The sequence below is a fragment of the Kogia breviceps genome, chromosome 2 (assembly GCF_026419965.1).
Source record: "Kogia breviceps isolate mKogBre1 chromosome 2, mKogBre1 haplotype 1, whole genome shotgun sequence".
Lineage (NCBI taxonomy): Eukaryota > Metazoa > Chordata > Mammalia > Artiodactyla > Physeteridae > Kogia > Kogia breviceps.
In genome coordinates, this window is record NC_081311.1 from 52647277 (window position 1) to 52666431 (window position 19155).

Sequence of the window (19155 nt, forward strand, 5' to 3'; positions counted from 1 at the left end):
TCCATGGAAATTAATGGAATATTATAAATGTAAGTCATTCACAGGTTGATATACAGATTCCAATAATTTTGAAGTCTTACAGCCATTTTATTTCCAAAGTGTTATGTTACTGGATGACAAATAATGAGGGAAAGTCTGAGTTGGAATGATTGGATAACATTCCATCCAATTTGAAAGGGAAATCAGAGATGAACTAGATCATCCTCTTATTTGACACATGGGGTCATGGAGCGACTATTATGTATACATAAATTAGAAGCTTTCACAAAGACAACTCCCAATATAAAGATTTTCTAATTCATTTCCAACAATAAGAATTATTTGCTATCGCATCATTAATTCTTTCATAGGCAACAATACACATGCAATCAATACAGGTTTTTATGACAGAGTTATTAAGGTACTAGAGGCCTAGTACTTTTAAGTCTGGTCATCTCTGCTAGTATCTTCACATCTTCACTGGGTATCCAACATGAACATGTGGTTTCCCCACCACCATTCTGCCCTCACCACAACTCCTTACTAGTGTTCAGTGGGCACTAGAAGTCAAAGACACCTGTTTAGGCCCCTTTGAGAGATCTAATGATTCAATATGTAAAAAAATATATTTGAATGTATACACTATAGGGACAGTAATCATATATACCCATAGTTTAATCTTCATTTCTAAGAGAGAATCTAGCAGATTCTACTCCAGGGTCTTTTGAATTTTCCAACCCAAGGATATTTCTGCTTACCTTAGAAAGAGAAAAAACTAGAAAATGCCTGTATTACCTAAACATTGCCAAGTTGGCCGATTTCTAAATGATATTATTTTGTTGGCATTCCATGAGGCAATCACTTTAATATTTGTCAAATGAAGCAAAAATAAAGCCACCAAAATAATTAAACACCTAAATGTAATATACATATATTTTTTATACATACATATATACTTATATGTGTGTGTGTGTGTGTGTGTGTGTGTGTGTGTGTAGTCACAGTAGGAAACAGATTATTATGAGAGAACGATGTTGATCTTAAGGAATGAATTTCTTCCTTTACCCTCACTATTTCTTTAAAAGGGAAAGAAAGAATAAAAGAGGAAGAGATAAAGCTTATTTAAAGGCCTCATTTCCCATGACATATTGGGATGCATTTAAAATTGAGAACAGCCCAGAAACCTTGTGCTGGTCTTTCTTGGATGAAGACTGAATTTTTGTAGACTAAAGTACAAACAGAGTAAAGACATGCTGTCATTGAATACACTGTACTGAATCTATACAATTGAATAATAATTTTAAAAGTATTCTTTATATATAAAATGTTTCCTGGATACTAAAATCTCAAATAAAAACCCCACCCCTCCTGCTGTATTCCTAGGTATACTATATACTCATTTGGGAAATGTTTCATAAGCACTTGTCTAAGGGCAATATTTTCTGGTTTACAGGGCTGGAATCAAAGGAGTCACCATTCCCCCTCACTCAGGGAGTCATGGTTTCCTATAGCACCATACTGCAAGGTAAGTGTGAGTGACTGCTGCATACATCAAGCATATTCTGGTGGAGACCTGGTTATTGAGAGCTTTAGCCGTAGTCGCCAAAAGCCCCACTCAAATTGTAGCTGTCAGTCAATTCAGAAGCCAGTGATCATTCTCTGGAAATTCGCTTGGCCCTTCTGTTCTCTTTTTGGTAGGTCTGATATGTTATGATCAAAACAGGTTAATTGTGGAGTCCTGAAAATAGCACTGTTTCTCCTCCAGAGGACCTTGCTATTGCTGCTTGGAAATAATGTAAATCATTGGAGATTTGATCTATCTGCAAATATTTAGTCCTTCACCCATAGCAAGGTAGATATTGGACAAGAGTGTAAAACATAGAGCACTTAATGTGCATACAAAAATCAGAGAATTTAGATGCCAATTCTTAAACATAATTTCCACTCTTTCTCATTAGCATAAAATTGTTCATATATTTCGAACAACAGCATTCTATAGAAGTCACTGACAAATCAGAATAACACACACTTTATAAAAAAAGACATCAGAAGATGATGCAGAGTGAAAAATGAGTGACATTCATTCTCCAGTAAATAATGAATATGCAACTAACTTAATTACCAAATTTCCAAATACCTATTCACATAACAAATACAGGGAAAATGAAGCAAAATCAAAAGTGTCTTGTAGAAATAAACACTTCTCTGTTGGCACGTGAGCTTGAAGGACAAGGTATCGATGTCTCCAGGTGTTGGCCACGTTCGATCAACTTTGAAAGTCTTGATGCTATCAGAACTTGTCTACTGGTGCCCAAAGATGTGCTTTTTGAGTGTGGACCCTTTTCACAGAATAGCTTCATATTCCAAAAGGAAACAAATGACCACTGAAAGTGACCATTAATAACTGTTCTTTACGCAAGATTTTTGTCTCCACTATCAATTTGGACATGACTTTATCTCTAAACTTACATCGGGCCGCCAGTGGATGTGTGTAACTTTCATACATTTTAGAAAGGACGAGGCTGTTCATAATCACATAATATATAGTTCGACTTAAAAAAAAGGGGGTCGGATCAGGACTTAAGTTTGATTGACAACCTTCAATCTTCTTAGAGCAAAAGATACATTAATATAACTGCAGTGAAAGATGTTAAAAAAGAAATAACTGCAGTGAGTCACAAAATACACAAACTCCTAATTAGGTGGATTTTGTATGAATCCGGTTAGATATGCAACGGGTAGCATTTTAGTGAAAAACCCAAGACAAGGTTGACTTGGGAGGACTTCCAGTGAATGTTTGATAATTGTGATAAATTTCAACACAATAGCATATCGAATATGCAAGTTATGGGGTTTTTATACACCAGTTCATTAAAACCATTTTTCTAAAATTTTCCCAAAGATAGATATAATATTTCTAAATGAGAATTTAGATAATTGAGACATTAAAAAGTTGTAATAATCCTTTTTAAGAGTCTAGTATTACCTCTATATTCAAAAGAAAGGAACAACAGTGGGACAAGTAATGAACACCACGAAGCTCTTGTTAAATATAAAATGCATTTCTACCACAATGTTTTCAACATTTGAGACTTTTGAATTTCCACTAAACAGTGTTGATAACAACACAATGTTCTTTATTTTCCCTGTGTGGCATTATGTCTATTTATGTCTCTTATCAAAGAAAGAATGTTCTCAGAGAGCAATTTGCAATGTATTTTAAACAGAAACAGCTTAACCTTAAATAAGAATTGTGTATATTCAATATTTGATTCAGAAATAGCTAGTTACATTCCTTTTCAGTGGAATGTGAGTCTTCCACAGGAAGTTTTACTCAAGGTTTTCCCAAACTTCAGTAAAAGAAATCTTTTATATACTTTCAAATACTAGGCCTTTTTATTTAAAACAGTGTAAACATAACAACTCAACACCACCAATAATTGGAAAAAGACTGGTTATGTGAACACTAATTTCCTTGAATGCCCCATGAAAATAAGGGTAAATAAAACAGACAAATCTTCAGAAGTTTCAGTTCACCTTAGCAGTGGTAAAAATATTGCTTTATTCCAAATGAACATACAACACAATTTACTGTTCTTTGGGGGGGGCTTCCTGTGAACTGAATAGGCTGGGCTTTGTGATTTCAACAATTTATTCTTTCCATATTAACCAGAGAAGCCAATGTCTTGGTCCACGAGTAGTAGACTTGCTACAAAAAGTAATGAGGAAAATGAGAAAACAAAGGGTAACTAACTATCAATTTGATCATTGGCTTGTATAAATAATTTAAGTACGCATGATTCAAAATACACATCCCCAACTCGCCTTGTGATACTGATATCATTAATGAGCCAATAGCTGTTCCTCTCAAAAATATTCACACCAGAAAGTAGTCTAGACATTGTCAAGAGTTTTATAGGACCCCACCATGCACATGACCTTGATTTACTAACTGAACTTTATACTTTAATGGAAAAATTTAAAGCAAACAGATCTAAGAGGGAAATTTTTTCTGAATATTAGATTCCCTGATGTTTCAGAACAAATTTTAGCAAGCTTAACGCACACACATGCATACACATACGCACAATGAACATATGTGCATACCGCATACCGGTGCTCGAGTGAGCAAGCCCAGACACACACGCACACAGGCACACACACTGAGAAATGCTCCTTTGGAGCCCCTAGACGATCTCAAACGAAAACATTTCTATTAGCTATTAGCATGATTTTAGTGACACGACAGTGTGATGTTTTTGTCTCTTTTTCTGTAATAATTTCTTACCTCCCTCTGAGATTCTGTGCCTTCAAATTTCAGAGGAAGCTGGCACGTAAGAGTGGCTAAGATTGCCCCATGACTCCCTCTGTCTCCTGTCCCTCTCCTTCCAGAGTCTTTGTGCCATTCTTCAAAAAGTAAATAGAAAACACTACATTTGTTGACGTGACATAACCTGTGATGAGGCTGTCGAGTGAATCGCAGTTTAGGGATTGGGATTGGCAAGCCAAACGGCAAGGGCCACCTGCTCACTGGCATGTCCACCCTTGGGATACATTTCTTCTCTTTGAAAGCGGGTAACTGCCAGCACTTTTCTATGAGGTCACTGGCACTGTGGGGCTGAGAGTCTGAATTGCCCACATCTACTAAGAGCCAAAGAGGACAGTGTTGGGACTAAATGAAATTGTATTCAAAATTCTACCCAAAAGCTTTAGTGGTAAGCTTTATCCCTCCTGAAACGTTTCTTTCCCTTTAAAAAAATATTTTGTTAAAAAACACTATGAGGGCGATAGACTATTTGGTTTCTTCTAAGTAGATGCTCTTAAATTAATGCATATAAATAATTTGTATTTAATCTCCTCTCTTTCCTGTTGAGCAAAGCATAGAATGCACAGATTCTTACATCTCAGGTCACTTGGTCAATGCAGGGTCTCTTTGTATTTCATTTCTTAAGACAAATTGGGCCTCTCGTTCTGATTTGGCTGTGGAACTCAGGGGGAGAAAGGCTGTGTTTTCACTCGCACTGTCCTCGGTTTCTACGCTGGCCAGTTCATAGTCTTCTGACCGCCTGGCACCAGTCAGAATTCGGATCTGCTCCTGGACAGTTTCTAGCAATATTTTCACTTCTTGTTGTTCTGCTATAAGACAATCGCTGACTGGAATACTCACATTGACAATATCAGCAGAGTAGGAGTTTTTGCACCATTTGATGCTTTTGACTTCAGAAATCCCTGGCATTTGCATGCAGGTTTCCTCTAGACCCACTGAGGGGATGATGGGCACGGAACTGGCCCTTGGGGATGAATATCCCATCAGGTCCGTTTGATCCAAGCTATTAGAATAGGAGTTTGTCTCTCTCGAAGGCAGTTGCATATTTATTGATGCATTTTGTTGGGCTGTTAAACCACTGGATGAATACCTGAAAAAGAAACAAAGTGTTACATATTCTGCGCTCTTCCCAGCTTCTTGAGAGCACTATTCAGTCAACAAAGCACTTTCCACATGCACCATCTCACTGAATTCTCACAGCAACCCCATGAGACGGATACTATGTTCCCAGTTAAACAGAGAAGTTAACTGAAGCTCAGATAGGTGAAGTGACTTGCCCAAGGTCACACAGAAAATAAGTGACAGACTGAGACTCAAACCCAGATCTTCTTACTTTAAGTCCAGGGATCTTTCAACACACCACAGCTGTATAGGCAGGTGGGATATAGTCTTCCTGACCTCTATCCTAGAATACAAAGTAAATGGGGATTGAGCAGGTAAGTGTGGCCCTTCCATAGTGACAAACAGGAAACCCATAACGGCATTACTCCATTCCATCAACCTGACCACCCTCTCAGCCCTGGTTTAGTCCAGTGTAGACTCCTCGCGGCCACCCTAGGTGGAGGCAATCAGGAAGCCCAATATTAAGCAACAAGGTACTACAGTCCTGAGTTTCTCTGCTTCACACTGACTTTAGGGGGACCAAATCCAATTTCCACTGGCACTCTGCTCTTTAGGAACTGCCTCACTGCCAGTTTGCTGAGCCTAAAAGATGGGATGAGAGGCATACAGTTCCTCTGTCTGCCCAAGATGAACATGAAGTGAGTTCCATAGGGCCTCGCCCGAGCTAGTAACGTTCCTCACATGGTCTCTGGAGCCAAGTAAGGTGGTTCATGGGTGCAGGGTAATGGCTTGTTGAGAACGCCATCGTGCTGTTCCAAAGTGCTTTAAATATGCCAGAATCTGGCTGGCCCCCTCTTGCTTGTTCAGAGCTAGTGAATTTTCCATTGCATCTGAACTTTCCAGTGCCAAAAAGTGAGGCAGGGATATCGTAGGTTCACGGAAATGTAGTCTGGGGACTTGAACAGTATAGTATTTACTCTATTTCTCAATTATTTTTCCTCAATTTTAACCTTAAACATTAAAATAATTTTAACCTTAAACATTAAAATTTAAGCATAATCTAAACACGCTCATCCTCAATATAATTAATCTCATTCCCCTTGTCTTACATTATAATGTAAATTAAAATCATGTTTATACAGGGAAAGAATAATTGCGATGAAGTGTGTTGCATACTAAATATTAAAAACCTTTATTGTAAAGACAAGATGGGAGCAATTTAGAGATCTGTCTTTCTGCCAGACAGTGTGAAAAGATGGGGAACAAATTTAGGTATCATTGTGTTCTACCCTCTCTTACTGAGCCTAGTACGGAGTTTTGGCAATCAACAAATTTTGATGGAACGGACTCAAATACATGAACAGATCTTCAAGGTAAACACTCTCTTAATATCCCAGTTAACAACAAGAGCTAACAAACATTCACATAGAGCTTTCAAAAAGCACTTTCACCTCTAATTACCTCCATTGATTTAAAAACAAAACCAAAACTGTGTGGTTTATTTATTACCACGTAATGGATAAATAAACTGGACTAAGGAATACCCAAAGGGCTTGCACCAAATTACACCCTTGGGAAGCAGCAGAGGAAGAAGTTAAACCCACGTTGTCTTATTTTAATTGTTACTATCAAAGCCAGAAAGGAGTGGGCATCTCAAACCTTTTTTGAGATGTAAAATCTTTACCTGCGCAAACTATATAGCCACGTACAAAGAAATTCCCTGGGGGACCTCAACGACTTTCTCCTTAGTGTTCTATGACTGAAAATCTGAACCTAACGTTTCTGATCAATGAATCAATTTCAACAAGAAGGGACAAATTGCAGGCTTTTGTGTTCTTTCCTTAGCACCGTTAATGTGTATGAAGATACAGAATGTCTGCCATCAGATTCACCAATGGCACAGAAATTGAATGAGGATAAAATCGTCTTTCACATGGATCATCATCAGAGTGTATCAGTGAGTAGAATCTAACTGGTTGAAATGTGACGGTGATAGTGCCAGTTCTTAATACCTGGATCTAAACGTTATTTGTAAAAATGATGGATAAAGGTGTAAATATCTTAGAGGATTCAGTCAATTGTTGACGCTTCAGCAAGTCCACAATGTGACATGCTGTTGCAAAAATTAATAGCCTTGTTCAGGCTTCAGAGGCAACAATAGGCCTTTGACTAAACAAAGGCCCTGAAAGGAGCTACCTACCGAACTGCTGGACTACATGCAGGTCAGCAGAAACGGTGCTGACAAGTCTTGGGAACCAACAGATAAGGAAGGGAGTAAGTCACAAAGCTTCCTGGGCCTTGGGAATCTGGCCAAATCCCGGGGATCAGTGAACATTCTGAGACTTAGGACTAGAGATCAGAGCATTTATGATAATAGCCAGAGCTGCATATTTGCATGTAAGCTGATGATTATCAGCTTGCGGCTTGGCATTAAAAGCAGGACTCCTTCGAGCTGCACTCTGAACTCTCGTCCATGGAGTGGACACACCGCCCGGGACCTTCCAACTGGGACTCCAAATTGCTGCTCAAGGGACTTCACAGCATTGCTTGCATCTGAATGTAGGTGCTTCCCCAATTTGGTGATTGTAAATACATTTATTTCTTACTATTTTGCTTATCTCTGTGCTATAGCTAACGTAATAAGCTTTCTTATTTCTTACTTAAGTGTTGAGTGGTTATTTTGCCAACAAATCCTCCGAACTTGAAACTGAAGGTAAAGTCTTTCGGCAAAACGCATGGCTAAGAAGTAATCAAAGGCAATTCAAGCCAAACTTGGAGCAGCCCTCTAATATGCCTGCGTGCTGACTGAAGGAGTTGACTTACACCACATCATCTCACAAGCCAGGTATGGACCACATGCTGGCAACAACTGAAATCTAAAATGCTGCCCTAACCTGAAGATGCACTTGAAACAATTAGAACTCTCCAAAAATGTGATTGTGTTTTGGATCAGAGAGGATTTCAAGTCTCACCACCATTACATGCTCTGGAATCTTAGACAAACACAGCAGCCTTACCTTAATTCTCTCATTAATTAAAACCAGCAGGTAGCAATACGGATCTAGAGGGATGGCTCTGAGGACTCCCTGAAGTAATGCTTCTTCACTATTCCAGGACAGGCACACTACTAGTCCCTCCTTCCTTCCTAGAGTTGCTGTGAATGTCCTAGCACTGGTCTTTGATTAGGAGGTGATACTACTCTCCAGAAGTTTAAGTGAGAGTTACATTTCTAGGTATGATTCTTGATTAGAAGATGCTCAGAGTTCTGTGTCCCTTGAGCTTGTCATTCATTGACTGTAAAACACCAGTTTGGACCGGCTGTACTGCCTTTCCTCCAATCCCTCAACAAAGTCATCACAAGTACATTTCCTCTGTAACTATGTGAGTCAAAGCATCCTTTAAAAGAGGGAAGATTTCAACAGTTAGTCATTTGGTTTGATTCCCAGTAATTCAGGGGTCAGGCCAAGAAATCAGTGTTTCCCCAGAGGACTCTAAGACCCAGTTCTTGGTGCATATGGAATTAGAATGAACTGACTAAATTGAAGGAATCTACTTCTCCCTCTGGAGCCATACAATTAGAGATTCCATTTACACATCACCATCCATGACTGTGATTTTTCTTCACATTCCTTTCCTGGTTTAGTGGTTTATTTAGTCAGAAAGGCCGGTATTCAATCCACTTCTTTTACGTGGGCTATCCCACCTTGGGTTAGCCATTTAAATTCTGCTGTCTTTAGTGTGTTCATCTGTATACTTCCTGAAGAATAACTCAATGTAAGTTTGTAAAGTTGCTATTTAAGTGAGGTGGATAAACGGGTATGTTTCGAGCCCTTCTACTTTGAAGGTAGCAATCTAACTTTTGTGATTCCATCTCTTTCTGTCTAGTACATGATTCCATTAGTTTGATTTGCCTGACATAACCCAGTTCACAGCTCTGTGAGCCACTGCCATGGCTGTCATCAATCCACTGATCGGGGAAAAGCTCTTGAAGAAGCTCCTTTCTACCCGACTCCCTCCTCAAGCTTCACTAAGTCAGGCACTGGGTTCAAGCTGGGTTGAAGTTCGTGTCAAGGAGAGACATCATATACACCGGGGATTGAACTAGCAGACAGCACCCACATGCTTGATAAACAAGCAGAAGATGGCTCTTATAAATTCATTCACTCCCCCTCCAGGCTAGGACCAGATTTGAAGAGGGCCTTTGTGAAATTCTATTACCAATCCCATTTCCAGACCGGAGAGACGGTCAGTCCCCCAGGAGTGGGAAAGAGCTGTTGTCAAGAATTGAGAATGAGATTGCTCCTTGAGACTCACTGTGCTGAGCACACAGTGACTTAGAGCCACCATTTCTCAACATCAGGTGCATATCACATAGGAAAATACAGGTGGCTAGCCAATTGGAGAGAATATTCCAAACCCAATGATGATTGAACCAAAACAAAACAATAGCCATAACAGTGCCCAAAAGAAGAAAGACAGCAGGAGCTGGGTTCTCTCTCCACTCACAAAATCTCTAACTTGATTTCACCTCACTCATTCTCACTCCAACGTTCACCCCAGGGGGGGAAAAAAAGGAACCTAAGTAACAGACATTATTAGTGATTTCAGAAGAAAAGTAATTATGAAACATGATTAATTATAGGCTAAATGCAAACCTCTTTTCCAGATATAAGGCAAAGAGAAATGCAAACTACTCCTTGACTTGCATTATACATTCTGGACAACTTAGCTGTTATGTTGGATGTGTAAATCTCACCTCAGATCTTACCAAATATATTTTACAGTCTATTTGGAATTGCTTCAAAATTACAAAATCCAGACACAGGCTATTTATTTCCTATCTCCTAGTCTTCCTACAGAAATCTGTTGCTGAGATTCGTCAGACATGGCATTGTTGCATACCTATCACCCAGAAGAAAAGACAAAGGTAAGAGTCTGGGGCAGACCTCAAACCTGCTTTGGCTTTTAACTTGCTACAGACAGGGTGGAAAAATCACCCAGACCAAAGCAGCAAAGAAACCTAGCCTGGCTGATTCAGAGAGAGAAAAACTAGATGCAACAAGAACCTGGCTCGAGTGAGGAAATGGATTCTTGGAATTTCTGGACTAAAGCCTGATTGCACTGCTCTTGAAATTAATAAGAATAATGGTTCCTGTGACAATAGCTACAAGTTCCCCTTCTCTGTTTACCATGTGTCAGGTACAAGCTCTTGACACATGTAATTTCTTTTTCATCTGCCCAACAACCCTCAGGAAAGCTGGTATTATTTTGTTCAATTTATAGACGAGAAAACGTAAGCTCAGATGATAAAACTTTCTCAAATTCATACAAGTAGTAAGGGGCAAAGATGAGATTTGAAATTCAGTCAGTTTCAATAAGGGCTGCTGTACTTGGTTGAACAGCTTATGTCGGTTAGGTGAATGGTGGCTAAAATTCATTCTACACTCCACTCACCATGCTGTGAGCCCTATGAGGGTCTGTGTCCACTGAGAGGAAGGGACACTTTTTACACTGCAAGGATGAGCAACAGCCATGGAGTCCAAAGCCAATTTTTCCATCCCTGTACCGTGAATGAAACTAGAGATCTGAGTTCAGCTATCTGTGCCTTGACAATGCTCTGTCAACACTGACTGAGACTGGTTCAAGAATGCTCGATGGAGCAGATGCTATATATATGTTACAGGTTATCGTTATGGTATTGTTCACAATAGTGATTAGAGAATTAAGCACTTTTTTTTCCCCAAACCTAAGGATGAAGAAACACTTTAGTCATCCTAAGAAATCTGTGTTTTAAAATCAAAGACACATTCCCAGTTAGTTTAGCAACTGCAATAACAACATAGTGTCTTTCTTCTTAATGCTATATATCTTTTCCATCTAACATTTCCCTAATATCTATTTCCATTGTATCTGTTTTTTAAAGTTATTCGTTTGTGGAACAAAGGTGGAAACAAGCATAAATAGCCAAATAATGATGAAATCAGTGAATAAAACCCCAAGGAACATAATAACTCAATTTAAAACTATATCATTCATAACACCCTCTCTAAATTCCATTGCTTTTAAGACCTACCCTTGGCAAGGTATCGTATCCTGGTCTGGCATCCTTGATTCCTCGAGTTGCTGATATGCTGGTCCCACGATTCCGCCCAACCTACTTCGGGGTGAGGGGGGTGTCCTTCTGAAGGCATTCCTATGGAGCATACCACTCCTTTGCCCTGGGCTGCAGCAAGAGGAGAGAGTCCTGCTGGTGGAAAGAAAACCAACAAACAAATTGATCATAGCAATAACCTCACAGGTGGCTGCTGAAACTTTTCAAGCACTGCATTTCCACCCTAGATCCTCAAAGTTCTAGGTCAGGCTCCATCCACGCCTGTAGGATGTCTGTTAGGAGGGACTGAAAGTTGCTGTATCCATTTTATCTTTGGAGAGACTGAGAAGAAAAGAAGTTCCAGTTCCTGTGTTTCTGGCTTTCCAGTCTGGAGCACAATGGACTAAAATAACACCAGCTTTCCAGCCAAAGAGGTGCGCTTGAGGAACTCTCCAGCTCCTGGTTCCCATTGTCCCTCATTATCCAAGGTACAAAAGTGCCTTTAGGGTTTCCCTGGTGGAGCAGTGGTTGAGAGTCCACCTGCCGATGCAGGGGACGCGGGTTCGTGCCCTGGTCCGGGAAGATCCCACATGCTGCAGAGTGGCTGGGCCCGTGAGCCATGGCCGCTGAGCCTGTGCTCCGCAACGGGAGAGGCCACAACAGTGAGAGGCCCGCGTACCGCCAAAAAAAAAAAAAAAAAAGCCTTTAATAGAAATAAAAATGGCTTTGTTATTAAACACTGCCAAGAACTAAACCCAAGAAGCCTTAAGGGCTTTATGGGGAAAATTTCACTTGTGTTAGAATAAACAAACCTTATTTTAATTGCCTTTCCCTCCTTATGTTACTTTTGCCGTTTACTGTCTCGAATTTTCGTAAATCCTGAGAACCTAAATTATTTTTCTTTTGAGTTTGCTTTAGCTTTTTTTTATTGAATGAAAGATTCTTTCAATTCTATAGTGCTTTACAATTTTCAAAATTTTCACACACATGATTTTATATAATCCCATAATAACCCTTTGAGTCTGCTTTAAATAAACATCTGATCATATATTTTGCTTGGCTCATACATCCAAATACCCAAATAACCATGCCAGATGCCATCAAAGGGCAAGGCATAGGGCTTCCCTGGTGGCGCAGTGGTTGAGAGTCCGCCTGCCGATGCAGGGGACACGGGTTCGTGCCCCGGTCCGGGAAGATCCCACATGCCGCAGAGCGGCTGGGCCCGTGAGCCATGGCCGCTGAGCCTGCACGTCCGGAGCCTGCGCTCCGCAATGGGAGAGGCCACAGCAGTGAGAGGCCCACGTACCACAAAAAAAAAAAAAAAGGAAAAAAAAAAAAAAAAAAAGGGCAAGGCATAAACGGGATATACCTCAGGTAAGATCCCTACATAGATCACGTTAGACAAAGAACTAGACTCTTTACAGAAGTCAATTACTAATTTGATGCATTACTTATTCCATATCCATTCCTCTCTCCACCCCACTGAATTTACCCTACTAGCATGAGAACTGTGATGACTTTGTTCCTGTGCAGACATTCCATGAGATGCCAATAAGGGAACTTAGAATTTTTGTGTTCCTACTCATTTAGCTCTGAGAATAGCAATAAAACCACACACAGAAACAGCAAAAACATTTTCAAAATTTCAATAGAGTTCTAAAGGAACCAGTCCCCCAAATGAATTTTACCCATATTACTACATTATTTGGAGTTCTGTAAGTTTTCCCCCCACCAACATTACTGTTTTTTCCACTTAATAAATACAAAACTTCTCAAATATTAAGGTCAGAATTTGAGAACCCGACAAATGAGTGCTAGTAGCCACCTTCCTGGTTTGGGCAAGGCGAAATGATCACACTTTATAATGTCATATTTGTCAAGCCCAACATTAACTTCCTGAGTTTGTGCAAACACCAGATCATACCTGGCAACGTTATTACAACTTCATTCTTCATCATAATATTTCTGGGTTGTGTGTATTGAGTCCTAACATGACTAACAACAAGGGACCTCTAGGTAGGTCACTAAGTCAACGAGTTTAAGGAGCTCTATAATTAATTTGTTTCCCTCCCTTCCAGCTTCTATCTATACCATCCAGTGGCAATTGTGGAGTCCACAGGGTACTCAGGCTTGGATGCTAGAAATAGCTGCATCAGGTCTGTATGATACTGGGGAAAGTACTTGTATCAGTCAGAGTCCTGGGGGGAAATAGATGGTACTCTATACTGAGTCATTTGGGAAGATTTTGCTATTTACAAAAGTGTGTTCACTGTTTGAGAAAAAAAAATACAGGATACTACTCCTGTACATAAGGGCTGGGAACAATGGGAAGCTGTTACCTGATTGAAGAGAGAAAGGGCTTGTAAGAAGAGGACCTCCTGGCTAGGGCTGTAGCTGAGGCAACCAGGCAGGGAGGGAGAGGGCAGAAGTGCTAGGACCTCACTGGCCTCTGCCCTCCCATAGCTTGCCTGTGCATCGCAAGAAACCAACAGAAGACTAAAGGCAAGTAAGCCTGCTGCCCTCTTAGTGCACAAGGCAAGGCAGAAAAAGGTAAAGCCTAGAGATGGGTGGAAGAGATGCAAATAAAGGTATTGGCACTTGTTTGGGTATTTTCATAGTATTGCTATGGGGATTAAAGAGATAAAGTATGTAAAGTGCTTAGCAGGGAGCCTGGCACTGTAGCTGCTCAACAAAGTAAATTCCCTTGATTCCTCTGCCCAAACTGACAACTCAAAGGCTCATACTAATCACCGAAAACCCTGGACTTATTTCGCCTTAAAAAACCTACACGTGCTGTCTATAAATGAGTTATATTGCCAAAATATAATGTAATAAGTATAACATGACCTAATAGATTTCTTCTTTGAAAAGGAAGAGGGTTTTGTTTTTTTTGGACTAAACATGAGAAATAATGGCTTTGAATTAACAGCTTTGTTTCATAAATGAGTTATCCAAATGAGTCATATTTTCAGTACACAAAAGAAATGAATTATTCATAGCTAGCCAAAATGTCACAACAAAAAAGTCTACCAGTATGAGCTAGTAACCCATCTTAAAAAACAGTTCTATACCTATTGATCAATCAACTATTCAAGCTTTCTAACCCAATGGCATTCAGGAAGTTACACAGCAGTTTGCAGGATGTATAAATCAGTGACTAGGTTATCAATCACGAAAACGTTTAAGTCTACTGCATGCTTTACAAAACAAAAGCTATGATATATTGAACTATAATTTACAAAGTTCTAAAAGCACTTTATAAATCAACCCTCGCCTATCTATCAGGATGCAATGTATGCCAACAAATACTGCAATGTCATTGAACCAAATAAAAAAGAAGGTCTCTTAGAGACTTCCTTATTTGATCTGTGAGTGATTCCTAGAAACCACAGTAGAAACCAAGTTTAGGAGGAGGTATCTCAACAGACAAAAGTAGGGGTAGGGTATTTGCAGATCAAATACATTAGAAACTCTAATTACTTTTCATATTAACTTTAAAACATGTATGACAATATAGTACTTAATATTATACTTAATTATTTTACCTGACTGAATGGAATACCACTTTAACGTGTATTACAATCAGCAGAGGAAAATGCTCTTTTGGAAAAAAAAACATCTTCTAAAAGGCCAATAATTTTGTACTTAATTCCGTAATTGAAGAATGTCCACTAGGTCCAGTTAACTGAAGTAATCTTTTCGCAGGGAAATATTTTTAAATGCCCCAATTGATATAAACCAAAAATTGTAGTTAATAACTAAAGCAATTATCCAGTAGCCAAACATATTTCATCCTGTGTTGAAAATATTTAAACCTTTTTTTCTTTTTATAACTTAGCAAACCCTTGGTACCTCAGTCTCTACCCATGTAGATTAAGAATGAAAATCACCATCGAGTACTAATGATTAGTATCAAGAGTGACGTGAAAATCTCATAGTAAATGTGGCCAGCATCAAGAAAATCTTTAAATCTTTTTTAGGGAATCCCTGAAAGGTGAGGGAGAAGTTAGTTTCCTTGAATAATGCATATTTCTCTCAGAGTGGCTTTCAAAATATTGCCTACATATATGAAAACCAAGGGTCAACAACATTTATCTTCCATTGCTGGGAACAATTATTTTTTACTTTTTCCATTAAAAAATTTTTAATCTCTTCATAATTAAGAATTTTTAAAATACTGTACCTCTTACTAAGAAAAGGAAGCTTAAATCTTTGGACAACTTCCACAAAGACTGATGACATATGAATACTTTTGGATGCACATAAACATAATGTCTGTTCTAGCAAGTATCAAATGTTGGCACTTTAGAACAAAACTTTCAATTTTTGGAGTTCTAGATTCCTTATGTATAAACACAGCATGTGACTAGAAGATGCTGAAGAATTTGCTCAGCCTCAGAATGCTGTAAAACTTTTATAAGATAACTATTTTTGGCTTTCTCCCCCAAAGAGCCAAGTTTTACAGTCAGCTTGTTAAAAAAAAAAAAAGTCCCACTCTATTGATAATGGAAGATCTAATAAACCAAAGGAGAAGATTTGCCAGGCTTCTTCCCCCTGGAAAGTTTTCTTTGTGTGAGAACCATGTTGGAAGACCTGGAGCATGTCCTATCAGCTGCCTAGGGAAGAATTAGTCATTAAATTTGCAGACAGTGGTAAGGCAGGCTAGGAAAAATCATGTTTTTAATAGTTTTTCAGATTGCAATTGTTTCATTCACTGGTCTGTGTCTGCAGACTTGATGGGTATTGTGAATAGTTCCTTTAGGGGCATTGCTGCCTGCTGGTATCTTTGCTTTGCCTGCTAGGAGCTGCTTGAGCATCCACTGCATGGGGAACTACAGGAGAAGCAAGAACGATCATCTCTCCTGAATAATGTTGTCATTCCCCGGCATGTGTTGTCCAGTGTTATACATTGTGTCAACGCACCCATTCCCACCATGATTAGCTACCTGTACCTGTGGTGTTTGACAGATTGGCTTCCTCTGTTGGGAGAAGGGACCTCTGGGAATGACTGGGGGCCGGCAAAACTTGACTCCATCATTTTCTCCAATGCAGTCACGGGATGCCTTTCCGCCTTTGAATACTGTGGGAAATCACATGCACAGAGTTGAGCTGGAGGAGAAGTTATGAGAGCAGGGCCTCTGACACTACAGCTGGGTATCAAAAAGTTACTGGAACTTACCAGTAACTTTTCCACTGGGCACCTGATCAGGAGAATGACAAAAACATCATTTTCATCCCATTTCTCACACACTGAATATGCTCTCCCCTCTTGCCCCCCAAACTCTCTGTGATTAGATAAGGTCCATTCAACAGGGTTCTTCACATTAGAATCCTAAGTCTATCTTTTCGTTTCAGTCTTTACCCATGGCACACTATGCCTGAGAGCCAAAATCACACATATTTTTTTTTATTGGAGTGTAGTTGATATACAATATTATATAAGTTCATACAAGGAATTTTTAATTCAATGTACATTTTACAAAAAAAATTAGTCGATGGACAACTAACAATAGAGATTCAATAAATGCTAATTGAGTGAACTTCACAACAGTCTCAGATTTATGGAAGGCTTTGATTTAGAATATCTGCCCACTACTCTCCACTGTTTCTCTCTTTCAGCCTGATACCATGTAATTACCATGTCTAATAAGAGTAGTGTGTGAACAGTTTACTCTTTATAGTTATTAACCCTTGGTTTCACCTTTGACTGTGAGATATCACAAGGCACAGGGGCCTAAAGAAAACCCTATAGCTGTGGCGTATTGAGAAAAACTTTGCTCCCAGAGAAATATCACATGGCATCTCAATCAGGCAGCAGTTGTCAAGTTTAACACTCCCTGGACACTTGGCACTTGAACAAGCAACAAGGATTATCAAGTTTCTTTTCTAGAAACTCCAATGAAAACTATGCTGAGAAATGACATTTTTTGAAGGCTAATAACCAAATTAGATTTTGAAATCCAGATATTCACATGTAATATATGAACAAGAATTTCACAGAAAAACAAAGATAGATATGCAGAATACACACAAAAAAGTATATAACTGAACTCATTGTAGAGAAGAAAATCAGAATAGAGAACATTAAATTTCAGGAGTACTTAGTAAAGGCAAAGATTCAAGGAAGATAGAGTTGGTGCTAATTTGTTGGGGGTACACATTGGCAATGTGTTGCAAAATATTAAATATAGGTACTCTTTGATGCAGAGTACTACTTCTAGGGATTTCCATCATTAATTGTAAAAGTTGGAAATGATATAATCAGCAAAGTATGTCAGTGGTATGATTTTTTTTTTTTTTTTTTTTTTTTTTTTTTGCGGTACGCGGGCCTCTCACTGTTGTGGCCTCTCCCATTGCGGAGCACAGGCTCCGGACGCGCAGGCCTAGCGGCCATGGCTCACGGGCTTAGTTGCTCCGCGGCATGTGGGATCTTCCCGGACCAGGGCACGAACCCGTGTCTCCTGCATCGGCAGGCGGATTCTCAACCACTGCGCCACCAGGGAAGCCCAATGGTATGATTTTTAATAACAAAACAGAAAACAAACACAAAAGAGAAGCAACTGGAAACAGAAATGGCCACAAATGAATATTATACAGCCATTGAAAAGAATAAAATCCAAGTATGAAAAGTATGCATAATATGAATCTACATGTGCAAATAAGGAAAAGGCAGTAAACAGATGTATATATAAGTGTATGTATGTGTGTATATACAAACATATTTAGCTTTGTGTGTGTGTGTGTGTATATGTATAGATTTTGTATGTACATATTCATGTTTCTGCGTGCATGTGTTCATGTACGTGTGTGTGTGCACGCAACCACACGGGATGCAGATGGGAAACAAAAAACTATTAACTAGGTGTTATCCTTGGGAAAAAGTATATTGGTGGGTATGCACTATGGAGACTAGGAAAATTGTTAAGGTTATGTAACTTTAAGTTCAAAATCTCTAACTAAATGTTTTATTTTTAAGTACTTCCAAAACAAACCACATAGTGTTAGTAATGACCACATCTTGAATCAGAATATGAATTCTACAAAATGGACTTAACAGAAGCTATTTAGGCTTCTTGCAAAATGGAGTGAGTTGACATGGAACAAAAAGACATGGAGATAATTTGGAAAAGGTGGTTGTTTTCAACAGCCCCAAGTTACAAAGATCCAAAACTTGATGGAAATACCTTCACATGTACTTCTTTGTTGACTAATTAAGTTGTTTATCATAAATCATCCATGGAAAAAGTGAATTGAATCAACATGTTATTGAAATGTAAACAACATCCTGAATTTCTATTTCTAGACTTCCAGGTTCTATAAAAGATCTACTAGAATTTGTTTTTTCTCCCAACTTTTGATAAATTGCTTGAGAAGACAAACTCAGATGGTTGGAAGCCTCAGCTATAGACACAGGTGAGATAATCTGGAGACATCTGTGGCAAATTGGAGGGGGTAACTTCTGTGCTACTTCTGCAGAGGGCTATCAGTAGGCGACATCGGCCAGTGTTTCTAGCACACCCACATTTTCTAGTGAAATTGCCAAATCATTAAAAGTCACCATTCCTTTTTCAAAAACAGTGTATGTCAAAAAGCCTAGTTCAGCTTTGGTACCGTTAGTTCAGAGCCTCTGCTTTGAATGAGACTTTTGATCATGAGAGCTAGAGGGCCTTGTTCAAAATCTGGGATAAAAGTCTTG

The 19155-nt window shown here is 39.1% G+C and overlaps 1 protein-coding gene across 11 annotated transcripts in view; it reads right to left on the reverse strand.

The window, feature by feature from the left end:
• Positions 1-3497: 3497 nt before the first annotated feature.
• The window catches only part of NRG3 (neuregulin 3), a 1064095-nt gene continuing 1048437 nt past the window's right edge, over positions 3498-19155 (reverse strand). For 2 of the 11 annotated variants that reach the window (XM_067025235.1, XM_067025233.1), the window contains exons 7-10: positions 16406-16539; positions 11442-11615; positions 5640-5711; positions 3498-5396 (exon numbers count right to left, since the gene is read on the reverse strand). In XM_067025235.1, coding sequence (XP_066881336.1) covers positions 4889-5396; positions 5640-5711; positions 11442-11615; positions 16406-16539 — 888 coding nt within the window. In that variant the 3' untranslated portion in view covers positions 3498-4888. The remainder of the gene's footprint in view (positions 5397-5639; positions 5712-11441; positions 11616-16405; positions 16540-19155) is intronic. The other 9 variants (XM_067025241.1, XM_067025239.1, XM_067025240.1 and 6 more) reach the window with 7 other exon arrangements.